The sequence below is a fragment of the Centroberyx affinis genome, unplaced genomic scaffold, assembly GCF_046629955.1.
Source record: "Centroberyx affinis isolate AG114_WGS23_722 - 3 ecotype Tasmania unplaced genomic scaffold, CSIRO-AGI_Caff_v1 ptg003397l_1, whole genome shotgun sequence".
In the NCBI taxonomy this organism is placed as follows: domain Eukaryota; kingdom Metazoa; phylum Chordata; class Actinopteri; order Beryciformes; family Berycidae; genus Centroberyx; species Centroberyx affinis.
The window spans coordinates 27,501-50,318 of record NW_027281380.1 but is presented as its reverse complement, the minus strand read 5'-3'; the positions used below and the strand labels follow the sequence as shown (position 1 = coordinate 50,318).

The 22,818-nt window shown below is 42.0% G+C and overlaps 1 protein-coding gene across 1 annotated transcript in view; it reads right to left on the bottom strand.

The window, feature by feature from the left end:
* Positions 1-1,440: 1,440 nt before the first annotated feature.
* The window catches only part of LOC139660854 (X-linked interleukin-1 receptor accessory protein-like 2), a 34,396-nt gene continuing 13,018 nt past the window's right edge, over positions 1,441-22,818 (bottom strand). Inside the window, exons 4-13 of the mRNA XM_071539111.1 lie at positions 16,920-17,060; positions 13,813-13,873; positions 13,203-13,312; positions 7,609-7,754; positions 6,666-6,743; positions 6,243-6,359; positions 2,727-2,849; positions 2,330-2,569; positions 2,101-2,131; positions 1,441-1,529 (exon numbers count right to left, since the gene is read on the bottom strand). Of these exons, the coding sequence (XP_071395212.1) occupies positions 1,441-1,529; positions 2,101-2,131; positions 2,330-2,569; positions 2,727-2,849; positions 6,243-6,359; positions 6,666-6,743; positions 7,609-7,754; positions 13,203-13,312; positions 13,813-13,873; positions 16,920-17,060 (1,136 nt within the window). The remainder of the gene's footprint in view (positions 1,530-2,100; positions 2,132-2,329; positions 2,570-2,726; positions 2,850-6,242; positions 6,360-6,665; positions 6,744-7,608; positions 7,755-13,202; positions 13,313-13,812; positions 13,874-16,919; positions 17,061-22,818) is intronic.

The window sequence follows — 22,818 nt, the reverse complement described above, 5'->3', positions numbered from 1 at the left end:
TCTGTGTTTCTTTGATTATTTTTTCATCTAAATGGGTGGTCATGCAAAATAGAAAAAGCCAAGTCCTCTATGCTTTTTAGCCTGGTGGTAGAGTTGACGGTTCACCTCTAGGCCAGTTTGCCTCTTGACTAGTCGACTAGTTTTACTAGCCAGACAATTTACTGGGTTACAAGGTGATGAGCTGACTGGTTTCCAATTCTAGTCCATTTTACCATCATCCTAGTTCACTGGTTTACTAGTTGAATGGTTGGTCTGTTTAGACTAAACAACCGTCAACCAGCTTTCTAGTCAACTGGCTGTTCTTCCATTAACACCAGTTGATTGTGCTTTTCCAGTCCTCCTAGTATTCAAGTTTAGGAATTCAGCAGTGTAGCCAATGCGTCACGAGTCCATTGGTATCTTGGTATTGGTGCTGGAATCCATTTTTGTAGTCCACCGTTTCAGCCTCTAAGAGCCAAACCAGATAACTAGTAGCAGAGCGGTATTTAAAGAGGTTAACTTGTTGTTTTAAGGTGGACTGGTATTCCAAGATCATTGCTTGAAGGTTGCCTGGTATTCCGACAAGCCACCTCGTCGTCACGTCGCTCGATGTTCTCGTAACTCGGCTAGCTAGAAGATTGACTGGCATTCCATTATTATGCTACTTCTGTTTTTAGGTAGACCAATTTTCCAAGCAGTTAAGCGGCTGACAGGTGGACTGGTTTTCCAGGTACTCAGCTGGTGTGCGATCAGACTGGTATTCCGAGAAGTTTATCGTCTTTAAAAGTAGACTTGTACTCCGAGATCCAACTGGTATTCCGTGAATGAAGAGCTCCTGTCTATGGATGACTATTCTTCTTCCTGGAAGTATCCTGGAACTTTTTCATTGATGGTTTTCCATTTCGTTGCATCTTCATGTCCGTACCTGTCCACAAGCTCTACCCACCAGTCAAACCAGTATGACCAGTCAGTAACCAGTCTACCAGTATAACCAGACTATTAGACAAATCGCTGTTGTGTTATAGCAGCCCATGCTGATGTTACTCCATTTGTAATTATCTTACGGCTACATGTCTTACATATCAGTCTGTAACAATCTGCAAGCAGTTGATAAGTCCTTAAATGTGAAATACATTTCTACAATCTGAATCTGCAAGCTGCAAAACAAGCCAGTAAACAGTCTGTAAGCAGTGCAGCCAGTATACCCAACCAGTGTGAATCCAAGGCATATGAAGTCTACCCATTGTTCAAAGCCAGGGGGGGAACTGGTCCAAAACCAGTCCGTAAGCAGTCCTCAACCAGTCTCTCGCAAAAACCAGTATGACACGAGTCTGTACACAGTCCGAACACCCGATGAAAACCAGTCGGTCAACCGGCCTACCCCGTGTCCAAAGCCAGTGAAAACCAGTCTGTGAACCGGTCTGTCATCCAGTACCAGTTGAGCAGTCCATCTACCAGATGTCAGAGCTTAGTTCTCTGCTGGTGAGCGGTACGAAGGTGCTGTTGAGGTGGATTTCTGGCTTCTTCCCCAGCGTACTGCTCTGAGCCACCTGGGAAACACACAGCACACCAACGATGAGCAGCGAGCTCCTGCACAGCACAGCCACTATCAGCAATAATCTACTGCACAGTACAACAGCTATTAGTTATAATGTAATGCTTTCTCTTCCTCTGGGAAACACAACTGTTAGTCAATGTTAATTTCGCACCGTTTTGAAATTTACTTCTGACAAAAATGTCTTTAAAATTTAGCCAGATTTTAGTCGTGCCATATTGATTCAATTCAACAAAATCAATACCATTATAGTCGACAATAATGCAGCATTTAACTGTAGATTAGACCAACTAGCTCTGCCACACTAGTGTACACTACATTTGCAATATTTACACATTTCCTAATTCATCTGTTGATCTGGGAGCTGTACATGTACACGCCTTGGAGCCGTCTGACGTTTTGGGAATGTTGTCAAGATGGACAAACAGGCGCTGCATTAAAGCATGTCTGTGATTGGATAATAGTACACCATGTCTTTCATTTCCAACTCTGCAAGAATAAATGCACATCTGTGATTGGAAAACATAAACTATGTTGTCTCTAAGTTTTCTTTTAACAAAACAGACCTCCTCTTCCCCAGTGAGCTGCTCTGAACCCCTGGGGAGAAAAAAGGGTTTTTTTTATTTTCGATTTGATTATATTTTGAGTATTTGCACACAAACAACTGTACGGAAATTCAAGGAAAGGAAACAAAGCACTTTGCAGAAGATGGAAGTCAGACTAAGTCAACTAACTGGGAAAAAAAAGCGACACAATAAACTGCCAAAACATAAACGGCACCGTCCTCTCCCCCACCTGTCCATTCAGCAGCGTCATAGGGATGTTGCAATAGACGTGGCGCCCCCCGGGGCCCAGAGTGGAGAACTGCACGGTGGAGGGCGGCGGGAGGGGGGGCGACAGGGAGGAGGGCTGCGGGGGCAGCTGGAACTCGTAGCTGCGGCAGAAATGTCTCATCTGGGCTGCCGTAGCCGTGTGACCCCCACCCAGTGGCAAGGTCATCTGGTTGTAGTCAGGGATCTCTGTCGCCAAGGCAACCTGTGGTGGAAAAACCATGGTTGAATGCAACTTTAATCACTCATGTATTATTCTTAAGTTATTATTATGACCAGCAATTGCACCTTCCAAAGAGATTTTCAGACCTTATTTTTATTCTTAAATTTTGACATAAAGTATTAAAGATGCTGTTGCTGACCTGATGGTGTCCATGGCGACTGTCACTAGGGGGTGCCAGGGAGGCAGAGGTGGTTGTCATGGCGATGGTGGAGACGGTGGTCTGTAGGTCACCAAACAGGCCCTGCTCACCAGAGTCCATCACCTGTTACCATGGAGATATTATTATATATTTGTCCCTATGGAAATGACAAGAAGTCTTTATATGGCTGTTTGAATTACCTGCAGCAATGGTGAAGTTTTGGCGTAGTTAGAGATCATGTGTTGGATTTCATTAACTAACTTCACAGTATCTCTGTGAAGTTAGTTGTGACACATTCCAAGTCCAACTTTGTGGTTTCATGTATATACAATACAGAGCCATGAGGTTAATATTGCAGTTTCCATAGCAAAATATGTGCAGTGCGGGAACATCAGGATGCACACATTCCTCAGATCAATGTGGGCCTTTCTACTGGCGAATTGTGACTCATACTGATTTTCAAGAATGCCTTGAATGATTAGAAAGTTGGAACTCTAGATATGCACTAAAGCAGGATGTCAGTTAGCAGGGAGAGACGTGTGACTCATCATCACATGGTGAGCTAATTCTTAGGAACTTGGTAAAACTTGATGTTCTTCAGGTTGGATAATTAATGATATGGCAGATGCTACATATTTTCTGTCCTCAAACAGATCAGTACAGCTTGTGTCTATAGAATATAACAAATAGCACAGAGTGATATGAGTACCTGCTGACTAAGGCAGTGACTATGAGAACCATAAGCTGTGTAGAAGATACATTAAAGGTACCATCACACCTACAGTTCACTTTCTTTGGTCCAAACCACAACAGAAACATTTATTTTGCTGTATTTTTCTATTTAGTCCGTTCAGGTTCGCACTACCCAATTACAAGTGAACCAGGGCTTGTAAACAAAAGTCACATGGACTGACAAGTAGCCCGTTCATTGGGCAGAGTTTTGGTAACCTGTCATCCCACCAGGTCATCCCATTCCAGTCCCTGTAACTTGAGCAGAGCATGATGAATAGCTTCAATTCTGCAGTTTCCTTGTGCATTGTTTCCAGGAGTTGGGAAATGTGCTCCTTGGCCCATAAATCGAAGAGGCATTTCACCTCATTTTGACTCCCAAGTTTGCCGTCAGTTCATTTTGTTATGCTAGGCTTTCCAAGCATGAGTAACTGCTGGCTACCAGATGTCAACCTCCATCTCCTTATACCCATAATACCTTGTATTTTGGGGTCGTCTCCTATAGCTGGTTCAGATTACGTAACAAACCCCACCGCAGTTCTCTTGGACCTGCATTTTCAGGGCGTCTCGGTGTGGTTATTTGGTGCCACCCGAGTTCAAATAGCATTGTTCTCTCCTGGCCAAACAAACTGAACTAAAGACTGAACTAAAGAAATGCTCCACAGTTTGAATAAACTCCTCCAAACATCCTTGGTGTGAACGCGCCCTAAGAGTAATTCTTTCGCTCTTGAAAAATCACATAATTGCTTGGTGTAAATAAACTTTCCCCATGGGATTAAAAGTAAAAGACCATTGGTGCAATGCATGAGACCCAGAATACTTTCCTAGCTCACAACAACAATATCCAAATTCCATCCATTTTAAGGGCACTGAAGGACACTACCATGACACACCTGGAAGTGTTCTTTCTATCCATTCTAGCTGTATTTCATTCTCTATGATTATACTGCAGCACCTGGCATCAGGACAACAGGAGAGCATCTTAGCAGGCATATCATAAACCACCTGTGAGGTGTTAACAAACGGTAACTCAAAGTATGTACACTGTTTCTTCCCCATTGTGATTCATATTTTAATGCATTACCTGTATTTAGCAGGCATCTCACAGACCATCTGTTGGGTGTTAATATATGCATCCCAGGGGAGCATAAGCAAATAAGCAGACTAAATTTCCACTGTAGCTTTACTAGGCTCCAGGACACGCCATTGGTACAGTGTCTCCCCGCCTTTATACCTGTTTGCTGTTGATACATGTACAAGGACTAACCCTTACGTTGTAATTTTACTACACTACCTGGAAGTATCTGTGTTTAGCAGCCATCTCATATACAATCTGCATGGTGTTAGTATGTGTATAGGTTAGCTGTATCAGTAGATATTCTTTAGGACACCATGGAAGAAAGACTATTTCACCTAGTGTGATTGTACCAGAGGCTGCTCTACCTGGTATCTGGACATTATTTCTCTCATTCTTTCTGTCATTTTAGCCAGCCAAACAAGACAAGCAGAGCATTGGAAACTTGTATTGCTGAACATAGAAGCACCACTGTAAAAATATGAATTATCCAGTGGCAGCATATTTTGCTTTGAATATAATCATCCTATATCTTCTTTAATATATATATTGGTATTTAAAAAGTCTCAAATCCTCCAAGTGGAGGTAACCTGCTTTCCAGGAGGGAACGTTATTGGATTCACCGTTTGAGAACTCTGGCACCTCTTGGATTAAATATAGATTTTGATCTGAAATGTTTCTTGTAATGTACTTTAACCTGTTGGACATACAGATCAAGTTATTTATGATGTTCTCTTTGAATTAATGTTTTAAACTTTTTTTTTTGTTTATGAGAAATGTAATCAAGATATGTCATTTATCAATTTGTTAATTCCATAATGTTACTGACCAATGTACTTTTGATGTTTATATATTTATGCTTATTATTACATTTCCTACCTTTGTTGCCTGGGGCCTCCTACTTTACCCTGAATGGTTTAGCTTAATTGTATGATTACCATCAGGTGTTGCTGGTCTATATATAATTTACCAGTGCTTGTGTGCTTTTACTCTTGATCTTGAAGAAGGCTGCAAGGCCAAAACGTTATTAAATAAAGAGTATTTTCTATGCAGCTGGAGTGTGTCGACACCTTTTCTTTTTTCTCCTGTTTACCGCCAGTGATGAGAAACTCTCTACAAAAAATAGTTTGGTGTGCGTTACCTCTCTACAATTTTAGCCAGGCATCCCATAGACCACCTGTTGATGAAGTTGACGCATGTGCAAGGACCATTTTTCTACACTCATACATCTCATACATCACTGTCAAGTATGCTGAATTTTTTTTTTCTCTTGGATTTAACACATTATCCGGCATCTGGACAGCATCTCTGCATTTAGCAAGAAACTCACAGACCACCTGTTGGGTGTTAATACATGTATACCATGGGAGGGCAAATGTGCACACTAACTTCATGCAGTAATTTTACTGGGCTCTAATACCTGCCATCTGGACAGTGTCTCTCTAAATTAGCAGGCATCCAACACTGTAGCCCAAGGATTCCCAAATTTTTACATGTCAAGGACCCACAAAACCAGTCTGCACTGGGCCATGAACCCCCAATTGATACACTGTTGTCCCATGAAGCCCCTATCAGAGATGATTTTTGCTGCTGCATATGATTTAATGCGTAATTACATAACTGTCTCTTCTGTAGGTAGGCAGGTAGATAATGAGAGAGACATGTAATATGAGTAGAAGAACTCATGTTCCACCATAATTTTAGCAGTTTACCTGGCGTCTGGACAGTGTCTCTCTACGTTTAGTAGGCATCTCATAGACCACCTGCTTCCAGAACTTAGAGGACAGTTCATTGCTCTTAGGACCCCTCCACTTGATGATGGATAATACCTTGGGGGAGGGGAAGAAAAGAGAAGAGAAAATTCATTCAATCAGAGCTTAGGTAACTAATTTCTTTCTACCTGAACAATCATTCAATCATCCATATTCATGTTTTACTTCTTTGTTACTTGCTCTTTCTCAGTGTCTCTCTCATCCATCTATCTGTCCATCCATCCATCCCCTCAGTATTTTGATGATCTGTTTAAGTGCTTCAATCTCTTGGTGTTTGATGACACTCTTCAGATCGCCTCCTTCCCTCCCTTCTTCCCTCCCTCCACGCATTCATCCCCCTCTCTCGCTCTCTCTATTCAGTACCTTGATCGTGTGTTTAAGTGCTTCAACTTCTTGGTAGTTAATGACACTCTTCAGGTCCGCGCACTCTATCATGATCACCTGGACAAACAGAAAGACAGAGGTGGGACAGCGTTTGAGAAAGGAGAGATATGACAATCTGTAAGTTGAACAACTCTTCAAGTGACTCTCCTCGATGTGCAAAGTACTTCACTAGATTTGAAATTCTACATGTTCAGACTGGAGTGAAAGCGAGAAGAAGCGTATGTGATAAGAATAATTGAAAGGCAAAGTTTGTGCAACATTTTTTTTTTTTTTTTGGCTTTGACACAGGAGAGGAGACAAGCCCTTGATCATGGATCAAGGTTGTGCCGAAACACCCCCACTGGAATGTACTTAATATAACTTCTAGGTTTTGGACAGCTGTGCATAATTGAGGCGCGCTGCTCTCGGGGAAACTGGATCAGGAGATTATGGAAATCTCTCCTTCTGAACTTTTGTGAAGAATTAAACAAAATCAATGGCCAAGATGTCAAAAGTGGCCCCCCGGCCTTCCCCTCCTAACCCCCATTTCTCCAGTCCCAACCTCTACCTCCAGGCACAAATAAAGGTTAACATAATTTATGCTTTATTTGGCCTCACAAGTTTAGGTGGCTACATTCACACATATATACTTAGGAGTTTGACAAGAAATTTCATGTAAAACAGATATTGTCAGTGTATCTAAAGCTCAGTCAATCAATTTGAGAAGGAAAAAATGTCTTCCACTCAACAGGTGCCGTACTGTAAATTAGGGCTTATGTCAATTGTGATAATGACCATTAGCACAATAATCTACAGCCTCTTAGAGTTGGGTATATGTCACTACCAGTTGCTTTTCATGTGGAACTGAATGGAACTGAGCCTTAAAAAAACAACAACTGGTCACTCAAAGTGTTTTACTTCCTGTTTACTTCCTGATTCGTACCTTGATCTCCCCGGTAACCAGCATGGAGTGGAGGCGTGTCTCGATCTGGAAGATGCTCCACCCTCTTTTGGCGACGAATTCTGGGGTCAAAACGATGATCAGACGTCTGCTCTGTTCCACGCTACGAGCCAAGTCCTCAATGTAGACTGGGAGAGAGAGTGAAAGGGAGAAAGAGAGAGAGAAGGTGGGTAAGAGAAGGATGAAATTCAGAATGAGGTGAGGAAAAGGAAAAATATGGTCGGTGTCTTGCAATTAACTAGTTACAGAGTGTAGGTCCAACCAGAATCGACAGAAGGAAAGGTGTTCTCACCATGGCCAGTAATGTTAAGAAGCCCCCACTTATTTTGAGTGTCAGTGAAAGGTATGATATAATATGAATGTTGTCATTGACATATCTTTCTGTTTTTTTGTCACATAAATGCATAAAACATGATTTAATTCAGGGTCACAAAATGCTAACAGTCCAGGAATTACGCTGCATAGTTGTGATGTAAAAGACAAAGACAACGATAGCTAACAAGCTAACGTTAGCACCCATTAGCTAACGTTTAGTGAGTCCAATGTTGAAACGCCAATTTGTTGCTGCACTACACATACATGAAACGCCACTCCAAAAACAGGTAATAAATATAAATGTAAAACAATGCTTACATCGCAATATTTCGCACACAAGTTTTTGTTAGCTGTAGTTAGCTAGCTAGCATTTTAGTGGTTTAAGACAAGTGTTTTTTAATGGTCATGCATTTGTTTCTCAAAAATACCAACGCAATATGTGCAAAAGGACAAGACAAAGATGCATTTATTGTTGGGTTACAGGCAAAGTTACACCCGCTTCAGTAGGAAGAGACAGGAAAGTTGTATTTTAACACTGGCTGTTAACGGGGGAACCTCCTTACACGGTGACGGCCTTCCCCTTCGTCTTGGTTGCATTCTCCCCCTTCCGTTTTTGCATTTTGTTCACATAAAGACTGGAGTAAGAGTGACAGGAGCGTAGAGTTGAGTGACAGGAGTGCTTATGCAGGGTTTTTGGCTCTGACACGGTGAGGTGAAGTCAGCTCTTAAACGTGGGTCAGAGTTGTGCTGATACATCACCGCTCAGACTGTACTTAAGATAACTTGGGGAGAAAGACGCAGACTTTGGGAGGCGAACGGAGATATATTATTTATAACGTTAAATTGATAGACTCACACCTCCATACCTCAAAATCATTACATCATAGTAGCGTCATTACGGTAGCTAGCTTAAATGCGAGTGCCGCTCGAGCGATTTGAAGGATGACTTGATGACCTCTGCTTATTTTATTATCTGTAAGTTACATCAGGACCGACCGTAGCTCACCGGTATTTAAAATTTAACAGCCGCAGACGAGCTTACTTAGCACTGTCTCATCTTTTTATCATCACTCCGGTGCCGTCGCTCCTCGCCGAACCCGGCATAACACTCCCAAAACTTCCTACTTCCGGTCGTTGTCGGTGTCATTCTCATTCTTTTTGTCAGTTTTGACGAGCTTCACGCAATGAACGTCGCTCACATTTGATCCTCGTTTCGCGGAGTTAGTTGTGTTGCTGTTTCGCCGATTCTCTCCCTCCCCGCCACTCTCTCCTTCTACCTCTTCTTCACTTGCTAACTAAATTAATGACAGAGGCTCTCCAACAACACATTGCAATTTCACGCTCAATTTGAGGGGCACAAATAGTACAGAACAGCCTAGTCCTCTCTCTCTCTCTCTCTCTCTGGCTTGCCTTCTCTTTGCTTCCTCCTCTCTGACTTCTCTCCCTTTCTCTCTCCTCTCAACCCCCCTCACCCTCCTCTCGCTCGCCCCCGTTTTCTGAGGATTATGCAAATCAATTAATGAAATAACGCAAATCAATGACCGCCGCCCCGCCACCTCTCTCCTTTTCCCCGTTGTTTATTTCTCAGCCTCTTGTTCGTTTCACTGTCTGTATGGAGGCCTAATGGAGTGGATAATTGAATGGTGTATTTTAGGTCGCATCGCCGTGTTGCTGTGTCAATAGGTTTGGTAAGCGATGAACAGACAATTCTCTCTCTCTCTCTCTTTCTCTCTCTCTCTCTCTTTGTGTTTTTCACAGTACATAGCCTTGACAAGCCCTGTTCATTTTGTCTGTGTTTGTACGCATGTCTATGGATGTGCGTTGGCCTTGATGCTTGTGTGTGTGTGTGTGTGTGTGTGTGTGTGTGTGTCAGTTTGATTGTTTGTGTGTGTGTGTGACATTGTTTCTTTGAGTTTCTGCAGCGAGTGGACATTTGTTTTCAGGATATTTTCAGGCCACCGGGAGGACGCCTCATTTTGGGAGGAAATATGACTTTTTCGGCTGCTTTCGGGATGAGGTGTGTGTGTGTGTGTGTGTGTGTGGGTGCATCCGAGCGTGTGTTGGGAGCATAATTTTAGCTAAGGGCAGGCGAGGCAGAACAGGCCGATCCATTCTAAACCATATTTAAGTAAATTTATTAATGTATTGTAGGAGGAAAAGTTAAATAATGCAGAAAATGTACATTACTTTGTTACTTTCTGGCCACATTATCAGGCTACTTCAGTGGCCACATTCGTTTTTAGGATGTTTTAGGGCAAGGAGGAATGTCATTTTGGGAAGAAAATGCTAATAGACAGGAGATAATGACCTCAATATTTTAGTTGGTGCATTAGTTTGACGCTTCAGATGAATTAATAAGGCACTTTAGAGACTACTGTTGTTTTTTATCATGTTTTTAAAAGCAATGAGCAGACATATTTCATCTTACAAGCTCACCCAAGAGCACACAATTTGTACACTTTCAATGTCACCTTGCCTAATAAAAAGGATAAGACTATCAAAATACATACAGGTTTTTGGTCAGTTTGTTCCCTATACCCACTATATCAATAGCGCACATGGATATTTCAATAATGCATATAGTCGTAAGAATACACAGATAATAAGCTGATAATAAGCTTTACATCAATTTGCTGTAAATTTCAAGCTTTCATGAACTGGATATAGGTCGAATCACTATTTTGTTATACCAATCGGCGATGTGATGCGATATGAAAATATCATGGATTATTACTTTAATATAATGTTTCTTTCTCAATTTACAAGACACTATTTTTTGCTAAGGCTGAGTGATGTAAATTAGAGAGTTATGTTATGACAAATACAACATTAATGCCTTCCATCTCCATATTTTGCTTGGAAAATTGAATGGTTTAAAGACAGCAGACATTTCTATTTGATGTTAATCAGGCCCGACTAGATTCCTGCTGTTTCCAACACACACTTCTGACATAATGACATGTGGCCGGGGGTCCTCTTTATTTTTAACGATCGCACCTAGTGTGCCGACGATGCCAGGAACGCTGCCGTGTGTGTGTGTGTGTGCATGTAAGTGTGTACTTTTAATACGTGCGTGTCAGAGGGTGCATGGGGACATCTGAAATGTGTCTGAGTGTGTGTGTGCATGTGTGAGTGCACTTTTGATGTGTGTGTGTTTATGTGATAAACAGCCGCATGAAATAAACGACCCCTATTACATTCCAATCTGACTGTGAATACGCTGCCAGCACCAGTCACTGTCCCTGCTGCTAGCAAGGCACAGACGAGGCTAACAATGATGGATGGGTGTGTGTGTGTGTGTGTGTGTGTGTGGGGTGAGAACACTGACAAATATGTGCAGTATATTACAGTATATTTTTCCCATATCCCTCTCATCGTTACATAGCCACCGCAAATTCTCAAGATACTTTTCATGATGGTTCCACTGTTTCATACTGTGTACATATTGATAGTGTTTATGTTTTTGAATGTTATGTTTATGTGTATATTTGTACATACAGCACTATTACAATATTTCATATTTACTATTCCATATTTAAGTAAGAGATCATGACTGATAGTAACATCTGTATACATCTATAAGTAAATCAATATATATATATATGTACACTAACTAAAGTTAAAACATGAAATGGTTACAGCGATATGCAAGTAATCCACTTACCAGTCTATTAACATTGTTGAAATTACTGGCTGCATATGTTTATATAACCTCTATTCATATTCAATTTCTTTTTATTGTTTTTATGGCTCTATTTTTGTGCATATATTCCACTGTTCTTTTTTCCCCTGTTGTGTCACGTGACTTTTGCTGCTGCAACAAGCCAACTTCCCCACAGGAATCAATAAGGTTTCATCTTATCTTAAATAGAACAATAACAGCTGTTTGGGGCACATGGAAACCTGGTAACCTCTTCCAACTGAACCTTGAAGGTCTACATGGTCCTTTATGTGGGCCTGCTGACTTCTGTGACTCTAGGGGGTCATGTGAGAAACACATCGAGTTTCATTCATTTCCACTCATTGCAGAACTTATTGCAGAACTGTTCGGTCGCCACAGGGGAAATCAGCAGGTACGTTTTTGGAGATACAAGGTTTTCACTGAGCAGCAGCTGAAGCACTGTAGCTAGCAGAGCTGTAAGGATAGAGCTAATAATGATGGATGGGTAGATAGCTGGATGGATGGTGTGTGTGTGTGTGTGTGTGGGGTGAATGCCTACACGTATGCCTGTGTGTGCACTTGTATGTGTTTGTGCCTATTTTTGTATATCTGTGTGTATGCATCTGTGTGTGTGTGTGTCTGTGTGAAACCAGAGCAGATAGAGCAATAATAGTCATGTTTCCCCTCTGCTAGTGGGTGTCTGTAATACACTTGTGTGTCAGTGTGCACCTGTGTGTGTGTGTGTGTGTGTGTGTGTGTGTGTCGGGTCAGAGCATTGACAGATAGAGCAATAAGAGTCATATTTTCCCCTCCAGGTGGACGGAGAGTGACACATATCCCCAGAAACGGTGACAGACGATGTGTGTGTGTGTGTGTGTGTGTGTGTGTGTGTATACTGTATGCATGTTTGTCATCCTACTGCAATTGATTCACTGTGTGTGTGTGTGCGTGTGTCTGAGTATGTGAAACTGAGAGCAGGACAGTGAGCGAGGCTGAGAAAGAAACAGAGCGTGTGTGCATGTGTGTGAACAGGTTCAGAAAGTGAGAGACTGCGTGTGGGACAGGAAGAGAGAGGAAAAAACAAGAAAATTAGCTTGAGGTAGAGTGTGCATGACATGTCTGTATCCCTGTGTACAGTATGTGTGTGTGTGTGTGTGTGTAATGTGCATGTGTCTTGCACCTGTGAGTGTGCGTATGCATGTGCGTGTGTGTGTGTTTGTGAGTGTGTTGTGGTGAAGATGCGCATGCATTCTGATTTGTTCTGACAGAGTGATGAATTCTGAGTATTGGGGGCTACAGCACCCCAGAGAAACAGAGAGAGAGGGAGGCAGGGGGTGGTGTGTGTGTGTGTGTGTGTGTGTGTGTGTGTGTGTGTGGGGGGGGGGGGGGCGTGGTCTTCTCAGCCCAGCTTCTCAGGCAGAGTACTTCACTTTTAGATAGATAGATAGCTAGGTAGATACAGACAGACAGACAGACAGACAGACAGATAGATAGGCACACAGACAGATAGACAGATAGATAGACAGACACAGACAGATAGACAGATAGACAGACAGTTAGATAGACAGACAGACAGACAGACAGACAGACAGACTCTTACTGCTGCTGGGTATCAGGTCTCTGTCTGGTATGAACAGTTTGTATCCGTAGTGTTTCTCCAGGACGTCTGGCAGGATCTCCAAAGCGAACGTCTCCTCCTCGCTGCTCGCTCTGCCAGGGGCAAATTTAACATTTACACACGCAGATTCCATAAGAGATGTGCAGCAGTCATTTGATCAAAATCAAATGCATCAGCTGATTGAATCTGCACTAAGCAATTTCACACGTCGGAGGCCCCCGAACGGCTGGCGAAGGTAACTGTTTGGATTTTTCAGACTTCAGTACCCAGAAATCCTGTGAAGGTGAGGTCAGTAAACTGCACACAGCACGTTTTTACAACAGCATGAAACATTAAACAAAGATAAAAGCTTTGGGGTTTCAATTTAATAATTTTATTTTGTTCCACTGCCAACAAGAAATGAGTTCCCCGTTGCTAAGCAATACATAGCTGTGCTTGCTTCGCACCAATAGGCAGAGTGATACTGTTTTCAGGTAGCAGTGAATATGTAGTGTGTTATGTGTTATGAATGGAACACCTCACATCCAATCATAATGTGAGGTCGGAAACAAATGTAGACAACGTAACACACACACACACACACATAGCTGACCTGCCCAAAGAGTCCAGGTCCACTTTAGTGTAGGACAGATAGGCATCATACTCCTTATTATCTAGAGAGAGAGAGAGAGAGAGCGAGCACATCAGTACAGGGCAGATAGACATCACACTGCTGTGGAGGCAGAGATGTGAGGATGATTGAGTTTTTAACTGGGGCCAACAGAAGAAGTCTCATCACCTCTGTTCTGGCATCACTTCATTGGTTACCTGTTAGTTTCAGAATTGACCTGAAGATCTTGCTGATCACTTTTAAAGCACAGATAGGTTTGTCTCCCAGTTTGATCTCTGGCCTCTTAAGCCCTTATGAGCCTTATAGCACAACATTAAATAGCTGGGAAAAGGCTGTCTGGTCATTTAAAGTAACAAATTAGATTTATTCTTGTCACTGTAATTGAGTAGCTTTTATGTGTACTTGTACTTTTTTGAGCATAGCATCAGAAATTAGCCACGTTCTGACTAATGAATGAAGGTGAAGTCAGTGAATGTCATCAGATTCAAAGCCATACAGTATGTTGGTGAAGAAAGAGCGGTTGGTCTTTACTGAAATAACCTTGATAAAATAATAATAATAATAATAATACAAATAAATAAACTTATACTTTACTTTGTCTGTGCACTTTATTTTGAAATTTTTCTTTTTTATTAATGGAGTGAGTATGAACTCTATTCTCTCAACTCAGTACATTTTAAATGAGTTACCTTATACTTAGTGGATTTTTTAACCAGTGATATAACCTCTATTTAAGTAAAATTTCAGCAGTGTAACAGCATTTCTTCTTGCTTGTCTAAATGTGGACTTCAAGGATGTGGGTTTTTTTTCTTTTCTGTGGTGGTCTAGGTCACTCCCCCCAGGCCTTTCCATTCTTCCTTCCACTGTCTGCACACAGTCAGCATAGTCAGAGATATCAGAGCTTGTTTTTCCTCCCTTCAGAAGAACACCATTAACTCTTGACCAGTATGAAAAACAACTTCCACAGAGCGAGATACTCCGTCACAGTAAACATGAACCCTTTCTCTGGCTTCGGTCAAAGTTTCTGTTTTATCGTTACTTCATCTTTTTCATATCAGTGCACTCTGCTTCCTGTCAGTCTCCTGACACCCACAGGAAGAAACCGAAGTCTCTGCCAGGAAGAGACTGTTAGCTGGGACAGCAGTTAATTTGAAACTAGGTTGCCAGTCCCTGACATCTATAGAAGAAGTGGCCGCCTCCACAGTGCTCACTCTGTGCGTCATGGTACACAGTGACAGTTGTACATTGGTTGACAATCATTCACACCACATCCACATGTGCAGTGCTGTGAAAAAGTTTGTACGCCGCTTGAGTTTTTGCACAATTTGTCGGGCTACAAAATTATTTAAAACATTTTAAAGTCAAGTTTCAAGTTTGTTTATTGCCCTTTATCACAGCGTGTCTCAAAGGACTTGACAGAGAATAAGCCTAACTAGGAAGAGCAAGACACAGTTTACCTCTTCTACATAGCCTAACCTAACAATGTTTTCTCTATTCTATATATTTTTATGAAGTTAGAAAATTGAAATAAATGGAAAAACAGGGTGTGTAGCCCTGTGTCACTGACAGTATCAACATTTCATATCAGACTGCTTGACTCCGATTCTCCTCCGACTTCGGCACAGTCGAGTTCACGATGAGTTCCCCTAGAACACCAAACGGGCGTAGGCGAGGAAAAAAAAAAACCCCACGCGCGCCCGACAAAACCGCCACTTCGCCGGCACGGAAAGCCCCGCCATGTGACATCACACGCCCAATAGGAGACCGGGCCTTCACCAGCAGGGGACCTACTCTCGGGAACGCCCTCCCGAGGAGGTCCGGCTGGCAGAATCGCTCTCTTTGAAAATCACTTCTCAAGACTTTTTTTTTTCTTTCCTACCGACGTGCTTTCATGTCGTGCTTTGCTTTCCACTGTTGTTTCTTTGTCTTTTTTCTTCTCTTCTAAAGCCTTGTCTCGGCCTCTTTTGTTTGCCTCGATTGCGAATCGCGTCACAAATTGTGTTTTTGAAAAGTGGCGTACAAATGAGAGTTATCATTACTGAAGTTATTATCAAAGCTGACTTCATCAAAGCGTGTCGCGCTAAACGTCGCACGCCAAACACTGGACAAACACACACTCATTCATTCTGGTGGGTCCAATTTTTTTTTTCCCCTTTCTTTTCTTTCTTTGACATCAGCGCTGGCTTAATTGATTGTAATTGCAGTATATTTTCTGTGTTTCTTTTACAACTTGCTAGTGGTTGTCCTTGTCCATTCATTTATGGTTCCCTAACTTCTAACTAGCTTCTACAGACCTCACCTTTTTAAGTAGATTGAATACGTACATGCATATGTGTGTGTGTGTGTGTGTGAGAGAGAGAGTCGTTAGTTTTTCTGTTTTTGTGTGTTTCTCTCATTTGTGTATAAGAGAAAGTACTGTCGCATTTAGAGATGTTCTCTAAATGTGTTTGTGTGTGTGTGTAATACCTATGTTACCTACCTTGATGTGTGTGTAAGTGTGCACTTTAGCCTGTGTGTCTTAGACCAGTGATTCTCAACCTCTTTCATATAAAGGACCCCTAATTTAATAAACAACGGGCCCCCAGTTCATGATATTTTGTCTCTTGGACCCAAACCTGAGAATATTTTTATTGCTAGATATGATTTTGTCCAGAATTCCATGACCATCTGTATTGTAGATAGAAAGATAACAGTGAAACTATGATCAAAACAGTCATTCTTCCTCATTCTCTAATTGTGTTAACAATTAATGGTGAAGTTGAACAATTCATCAGTTTGCTGGGGACCCCCTGGAACCCCCTCAAGGACCCCTGGTGGTCCCCGGACCCCATGTTGAGAACCACTCTTTTTAAAAAAAAATCTGATCTTTTAGACTGACTGTCCTCATTGTAATTTACAAGTGACCAGATCGGATTTGTGTGTTTAGATAGTAGAATCACTTGCTGTCAGTATGATATTTGCTAGTAACATGGACGTTTCTTTTTCTGAGGTGTTTTCTAGCCGCCTTCTTCTCTCCAGGCTCCACTCTTCTCTTGCTGGCTCTCCTCCATGTTTGTAGTTCAAGAAAACGCTTCACTCTCCGATCTTACCGTCTTCGGTCTCGTCGCTCCCGAAGTGTCTCCTGTAGCAGAGCATGATCTCCAGGTTGTAGCACTTGTAGAGGGCGGTCAGGACCCCCAGGAGCAGCAGTATGACCCCCAGACCACCGGCCAGCTCCAGACGATACATATCTACACACACCGAGAAGAGGGGGAAAACACAGAAACAACAGGGGGAGGACGAGAAAACAAATTGATTAGATTCACACCGGCTTGTTTTCGGAGAATCGGGAGCGAGTGACAGCGGGGGTAAAAAAACAAATAATCACATTTTATTCCCGGGGTGTGAAGGGGTGTGTTTTTGTGCTCTTTTTCTCCTTTTTTTTCTCTTCTCCTCTTACAACCCAGTTCGCTCACGTTCGAGCGCCCAAAATCGATTCAACTAAAACAATTTGACATTAAGAGGAGCAAAAAAAAAAAAAAGATGAGAAATTAAATTAGATTCAGATGGGTACATTTTCTCAATCAGAGAGACAAAGAAAGGATGACACGCACACACACACACACACACACACACTGTAAACGCTCGTACAAGTAGGACTCTGTGTTTGCTGCTATCTGCTATTCATTTGATTTTATTATTTTTGATGAATCCCGATTGTAGTCAGACGCGTTGGCAACACTTTGTCTAACGCTCATGCCAATAAAACAGATTGAATTGAACGGGATTGAATGGACTGAATGAGGCAGACAAAGACAAACACCCCCCCCCCCCCCCTCCACCCCCCACCCCCTCACACACACACACACACAGACAAACAGATGTGTAAAATCATATCCACATGATTTCGGCGAAACCACAACAGAGCAGCTGGCTGCAAGTAGCTCCGACTGTTTCAACACAACAGCAGACACATGAGCAAGTGGAACAGAGGAGATTACTAATGTGTGTTTTAGATGACTTTACTTGACTTGAATTATGAATTTGACAGTTCATATTACAGTTAAGGTTATTCTCTTCCTATATGTATGCATGGCTGCCATTTACAGTTTGCATACATGTTTTTGTCGGTGCTTTGACAATGTAAGACTGATCTTATTGTGTCAGTAAAGCTTCTTGAATGGAATTGATAAAAACAGAAGGAGAGTTCTTTATCACTCTTTTTTTATATATTCTTTCTGTCTTAACTCGATGTACAGAACACACAGAAAACAATAAGAAGTAAGCACCAACACCACGCATGTTGCCTTTTCTGAGACAGGTGATGACCTCACCTCAGCATGTTACACACACACATAGGCGCGCGTGTGTGTGTGTGTGGGTGTGTGTGCATGAGTGATAGTGCTATCATAGGCAATATGAGTGTATGGGAGATTAATGGGACATGGCTGGTGAATGACACCATGGGAAATGTGATCTATTACTATCACACACACACACACACACACACACACACACACACACACACACACACTCCTCTCACTCTTTCTCTTTCTCTTTCCATCCCTCCACCTCCCCTCCCCATGACTTTTCCTGGAACCACTTTCTTTTAAAACCAGTGTTGATAGATTTTTCCAAATCATGCTGGGAAATAATAGCTGTAACCATATTCACCCCCTTTCACCAGGGCAGCCGTTACTGTAGATCATAAACATATATGATATTAATAATTTAGTAATAATTTTTAACAATATAAATAGTGCATGTGTTTTTGTTTGCCAAACAATATATACACTTTGTCATTCCAGGAAGTGTTATTTTATTTAGATGCTTAAATATTTCCCATCGTTGTCAGAAACCATACCTTTTTTATTTCTATATTGTTTTTAACCAGTTCTACCCTTCAGTGAGGTTGAACCGGCTCTTTCCCAGTGTGTGACCCGGAGGTCAGACTCTATCCCACTGAGTCATCACAGCAGTAAACCAGCAGTCAGCAGGTTTCTGTTGGCACCTGGGAGCCAAACCCCCACCTCATGGTCCGGTCTACTGCTGGATGATCCAGGAGGAGATTCTCTGACCCCATCATCCATTATGGAAGCATTATGGACTTTTATTTTCTTTTATTGGCCCACCACCATCACAAGACTATTGCTCTGAACCCAACCCCATACTAAAAAAAAGAACCACCTGAGCCGCCTGATGTCCTGCCATAATCACCGTGATGTATTAAACTTAACCAGTTATGCTAATGAGGTCACTAATTAACATAATGAATGCATTAATTAGGAAATATTTCTACGTCGACATGCTTGTCTTCACATAACACATAGGTGATATTAATATGAACTCTGTATCTTAAAGGATTAAGGAGTTATAGTGTCAAGAAAATCAGTTTTTCCTCATTAATATGCAGATTTATGCAGCAAGGTGCTCCAGAATGTAATAAGAGCATTTACTAGGGGGAGACAACTGAGCAGACATATGTACAGTAGATAGAAGGGTGAAAGTGTTAGGCATTTATAAAACAATCAAAAAAATAAGTTACTTTTGTCATCACCCCTTTAAATATCAGACTGAAGGGAATTATCCCAAAACTATATCCATCCTCTGATTCGTTTTAGCCAGAACTAGTTGTCGTCTTCTCACACTAAGCTAGCTTAGATAAAAAATGGCAGAAAAGTTGGACACTGTTTGCTTTCCTGATCGTTCACAGAAGAAGAAACTGACTGATCCAGATTTTAGGAGGGAAGAGAGGATGCAGTTGGCAGTTTGGGGAGTGTAATGAATTACGGCTCTCAGGGAGTAATATGTAATAACATTGCTTTTGAAATGAGTAATGAGCCATATATTACTTTTTAGGACTAACAAGCCCAACAAGCGACACCTCATTGCAAAAATATCAGTCTGCGTTGTTTACATCGTCATATTTGGATCAATTACAGAGATATCTGGAACTCGTAAATTGGCAGCGATATTAAACTCGGAGAACTGAATTTGTTGATTAATGAACAAACAGTTGAATCAATTCATTTATTTCTTCTTTTGTCATTTTTCATGCATAAATTGTGTAATATTGGCCTTCAGCCTGGTGCCTGCACCCACAGAGCCAAATGCTTGCAAATGTGTAACTGCAGGTGACAGTCGGGGATATAGTCAGTGTACGCTTTCAGTTTACTTTTTATTTGTGACAAAGAGTTGTCAGACCTTTTTTAAGTTGGCATAAATCTTAATGACATAAATGTATTGTATACATTTTAGTCAGTATGCTCTTAACAGAAAGGGTTCTACTGTAAATAGCACCAGAAAATGGTTCTTTAGGCTTAGTGCAATAGCAGAATCACTTTTGATGCTAGAAAGAAACACTTTAGAAAGGTTCAAGGACCCCTAATTTAGTCCACATTAGACCCACGGACCCCCATTTGATTATATTTTTTTCTAGCGGACCCAAATCTGAGAATATTTTTATTGTTAGATATGATTTTGTCCAGAATTCCATGACTCGATTGTATGTAGAGAGGTAACAGAGAATATATGACCAAAACAGTCTTCTACATTCTCTAAATGTGTTCACTTCTTGTAAATGACATAATGTTGAAGTTTAACAATTCATCAGTTTGCTGGGGACCCCCTGGAACCCCCTTATGGACCCCTGGTGGTCCTCGGACCCCACGTTGAGAACCACCGCCCTATAGCACCACGCTCAAATGGTTCCACATTGGAAATTTATGGTGCTGTAAAGAACCATTTAAGAACGCATGAAATACTTCAAATCAGCAGTATAAAAAGACCATTTTAAGAGGAGTTATTTAGTCTGATCTTTTAAACAAATCAAGGGCTTTAACGGCTGCACCAGCGCTGAAAAACAGTTTCCAAAGCTATTTTAATATGAATTTTCACTGTGCCATATTAAATTCTGAAAATGTTGTGCTCTTTTGTGTTGACGTTGAACTTAGCCTCACCTCTGGCATGTTGCCAGTTCTCTATAGACCCACTACTCTAACCAAAGAAGCCTTGAGGAACTCTTTCTTGGTGTAGCGTCAAGTTACACCAGATGGGGTCTTTTGAGGACAAAGGAAGTATAAACCGAGGCTTTGTTGGGAATAAACCTGAAATTGATTCATATTGGAGGTGTTTTGCCTTATAATGGAGGTCATAGTCTTTTTTTATTTACCACTGCATCACTGGTGACAGTCTGTCTGAAGTTACCGCGTCTCACCAGTAGACGTCTCTCCAACTCTACTCTGCACTGCTCCACCGCCTCCACCGACACACAGAGAGAGAGAGGGAGAGGTGGCACAGCGACGGAGAGAGGGATAGAGTATAGAGTGAGAGAGAGAGAGAGAGAGAGAGAGAGAGAGACGGTCCACGGGGGAAGAAAAATAGTGAAATTTAACTAATTGCCAAATATTTGCTCTACAGTGAAGTGAACTCGGATTGCTTCCATTAGTAATGAGACACATTTAGAAACCTCCGCTCCTCTCTCCGTCTGTCCCAGCCTCCCTCCCTCCATCCCTCGCCACTTCCCCACTTTCTCTCTCTCTCTCTCTCTTTCTCCCCCTCTCTCTATCACATCTGTCCCCCCTCCCCCCCGGCCCCCCCCTTCATCCATCTCTCTCAGATATTTTCCATTAGTAATGAGTCGCCCGCCGCCCGTCTCCCAACATCGGCGCGGGGGCAAATGGGAGCTGAATTTTAACGATGAATTTTAAGTACGCTTTTTTTTTCGGGGTTTTTTTGGGCAGAAAGAATGAGAGGGGAGGGGGGGGGGGGGAGTGAGAGAGGAGATTTTGAGATTACCTCTCCCTCTCTCTCTCTCTGTCTCTCTGTCTCTCTCTGTCATGCTGTCTCTATCTCCGCGGCCAAACATAATGGGATGTTGACACCGTCTTGTTGAAGTCAAAAGTCCACAGTCTTGACTATCGCTCTCTCTCTCTCTCTCTCTCTCTCTCTCTCTCTCCATTTTCTATTGAAATCCATCGGCGTTATTAGAATTGCGTTTGACGTGCTGCCGGAGCGATTTGTCAAAATACCATTAATGATTACAAAAGAAAGAGAATTAGCCTTGAAGGTTGGTTCCCATCATGCCATCTATCTCTCTCTCTCTCTCACTTTTCTTTCTCTCTCTCCATTTTTCTTTCTTGTAAGGCTCACTTTATAGTAGCTGAAGGCAGCTCTTTCTCTTCTGTCTATTACAATAAGAAGAGAATGTGTGTGTGTGTGCGTGTGCGTGCATGTGTGCAACATGGACGCATCAACCCATTACCTTGGGTCTTTGCAGGGTGAGAGCACACCCTAATTCAATCACCCACTCCTACGTACACACACACATACACACACACACACACACACACACACAGGCCTCTATCAATGCATGAAATCAAGCGTTGGTAACTTGTGCTAACTTAGGATAACTTGCGCTTTGTTTGGGCTGTCGCATTGCGTTCAGACAGACAGGGAGAGGCAGGCAGCCTAATGTGCCCCTATTAGCTTCACAGCTTCAGGCAAGGCAGCTGCAATACTCTGCTGGATAGTCAGGCTGGTTAGTGGCCTTGAAGGAGAACACAAAGTTTTTGGGAGACTGGCCAGTTGGTTAGATTACCTGTTAAGTGATGAGAACATAGACACCAAAATCATCCATGTGTCCCCAGTAGATCATTAGCTCTGCCTATGGAGCCTGCTATCACTCAACATAGTGTACGCTAAAGTGTTAGCATGAATGATTTTGGTGTCTATGTCTCATCACTTAACAGGTAAGACCAAAGGGCCAATCTCCTAAAAACTTGGTGCATTCTTTTAGCTAAACAGAGACACACAGGAACACCTGAAGAGTTTTTTTTCCATGATGACACATCCATCATGAGTGATTACTCTTGCAAAATCACAGATAGTACAAAATTAACATAAATGTTTTTCAGCACTAGAAAGGCCAAGCACAGTCAACTGCTGTTTCCTGTTTTGAATTTTAGAATTTAAATATCTCAGCTTTCAAACTGTCCCTCCACTTGCTGT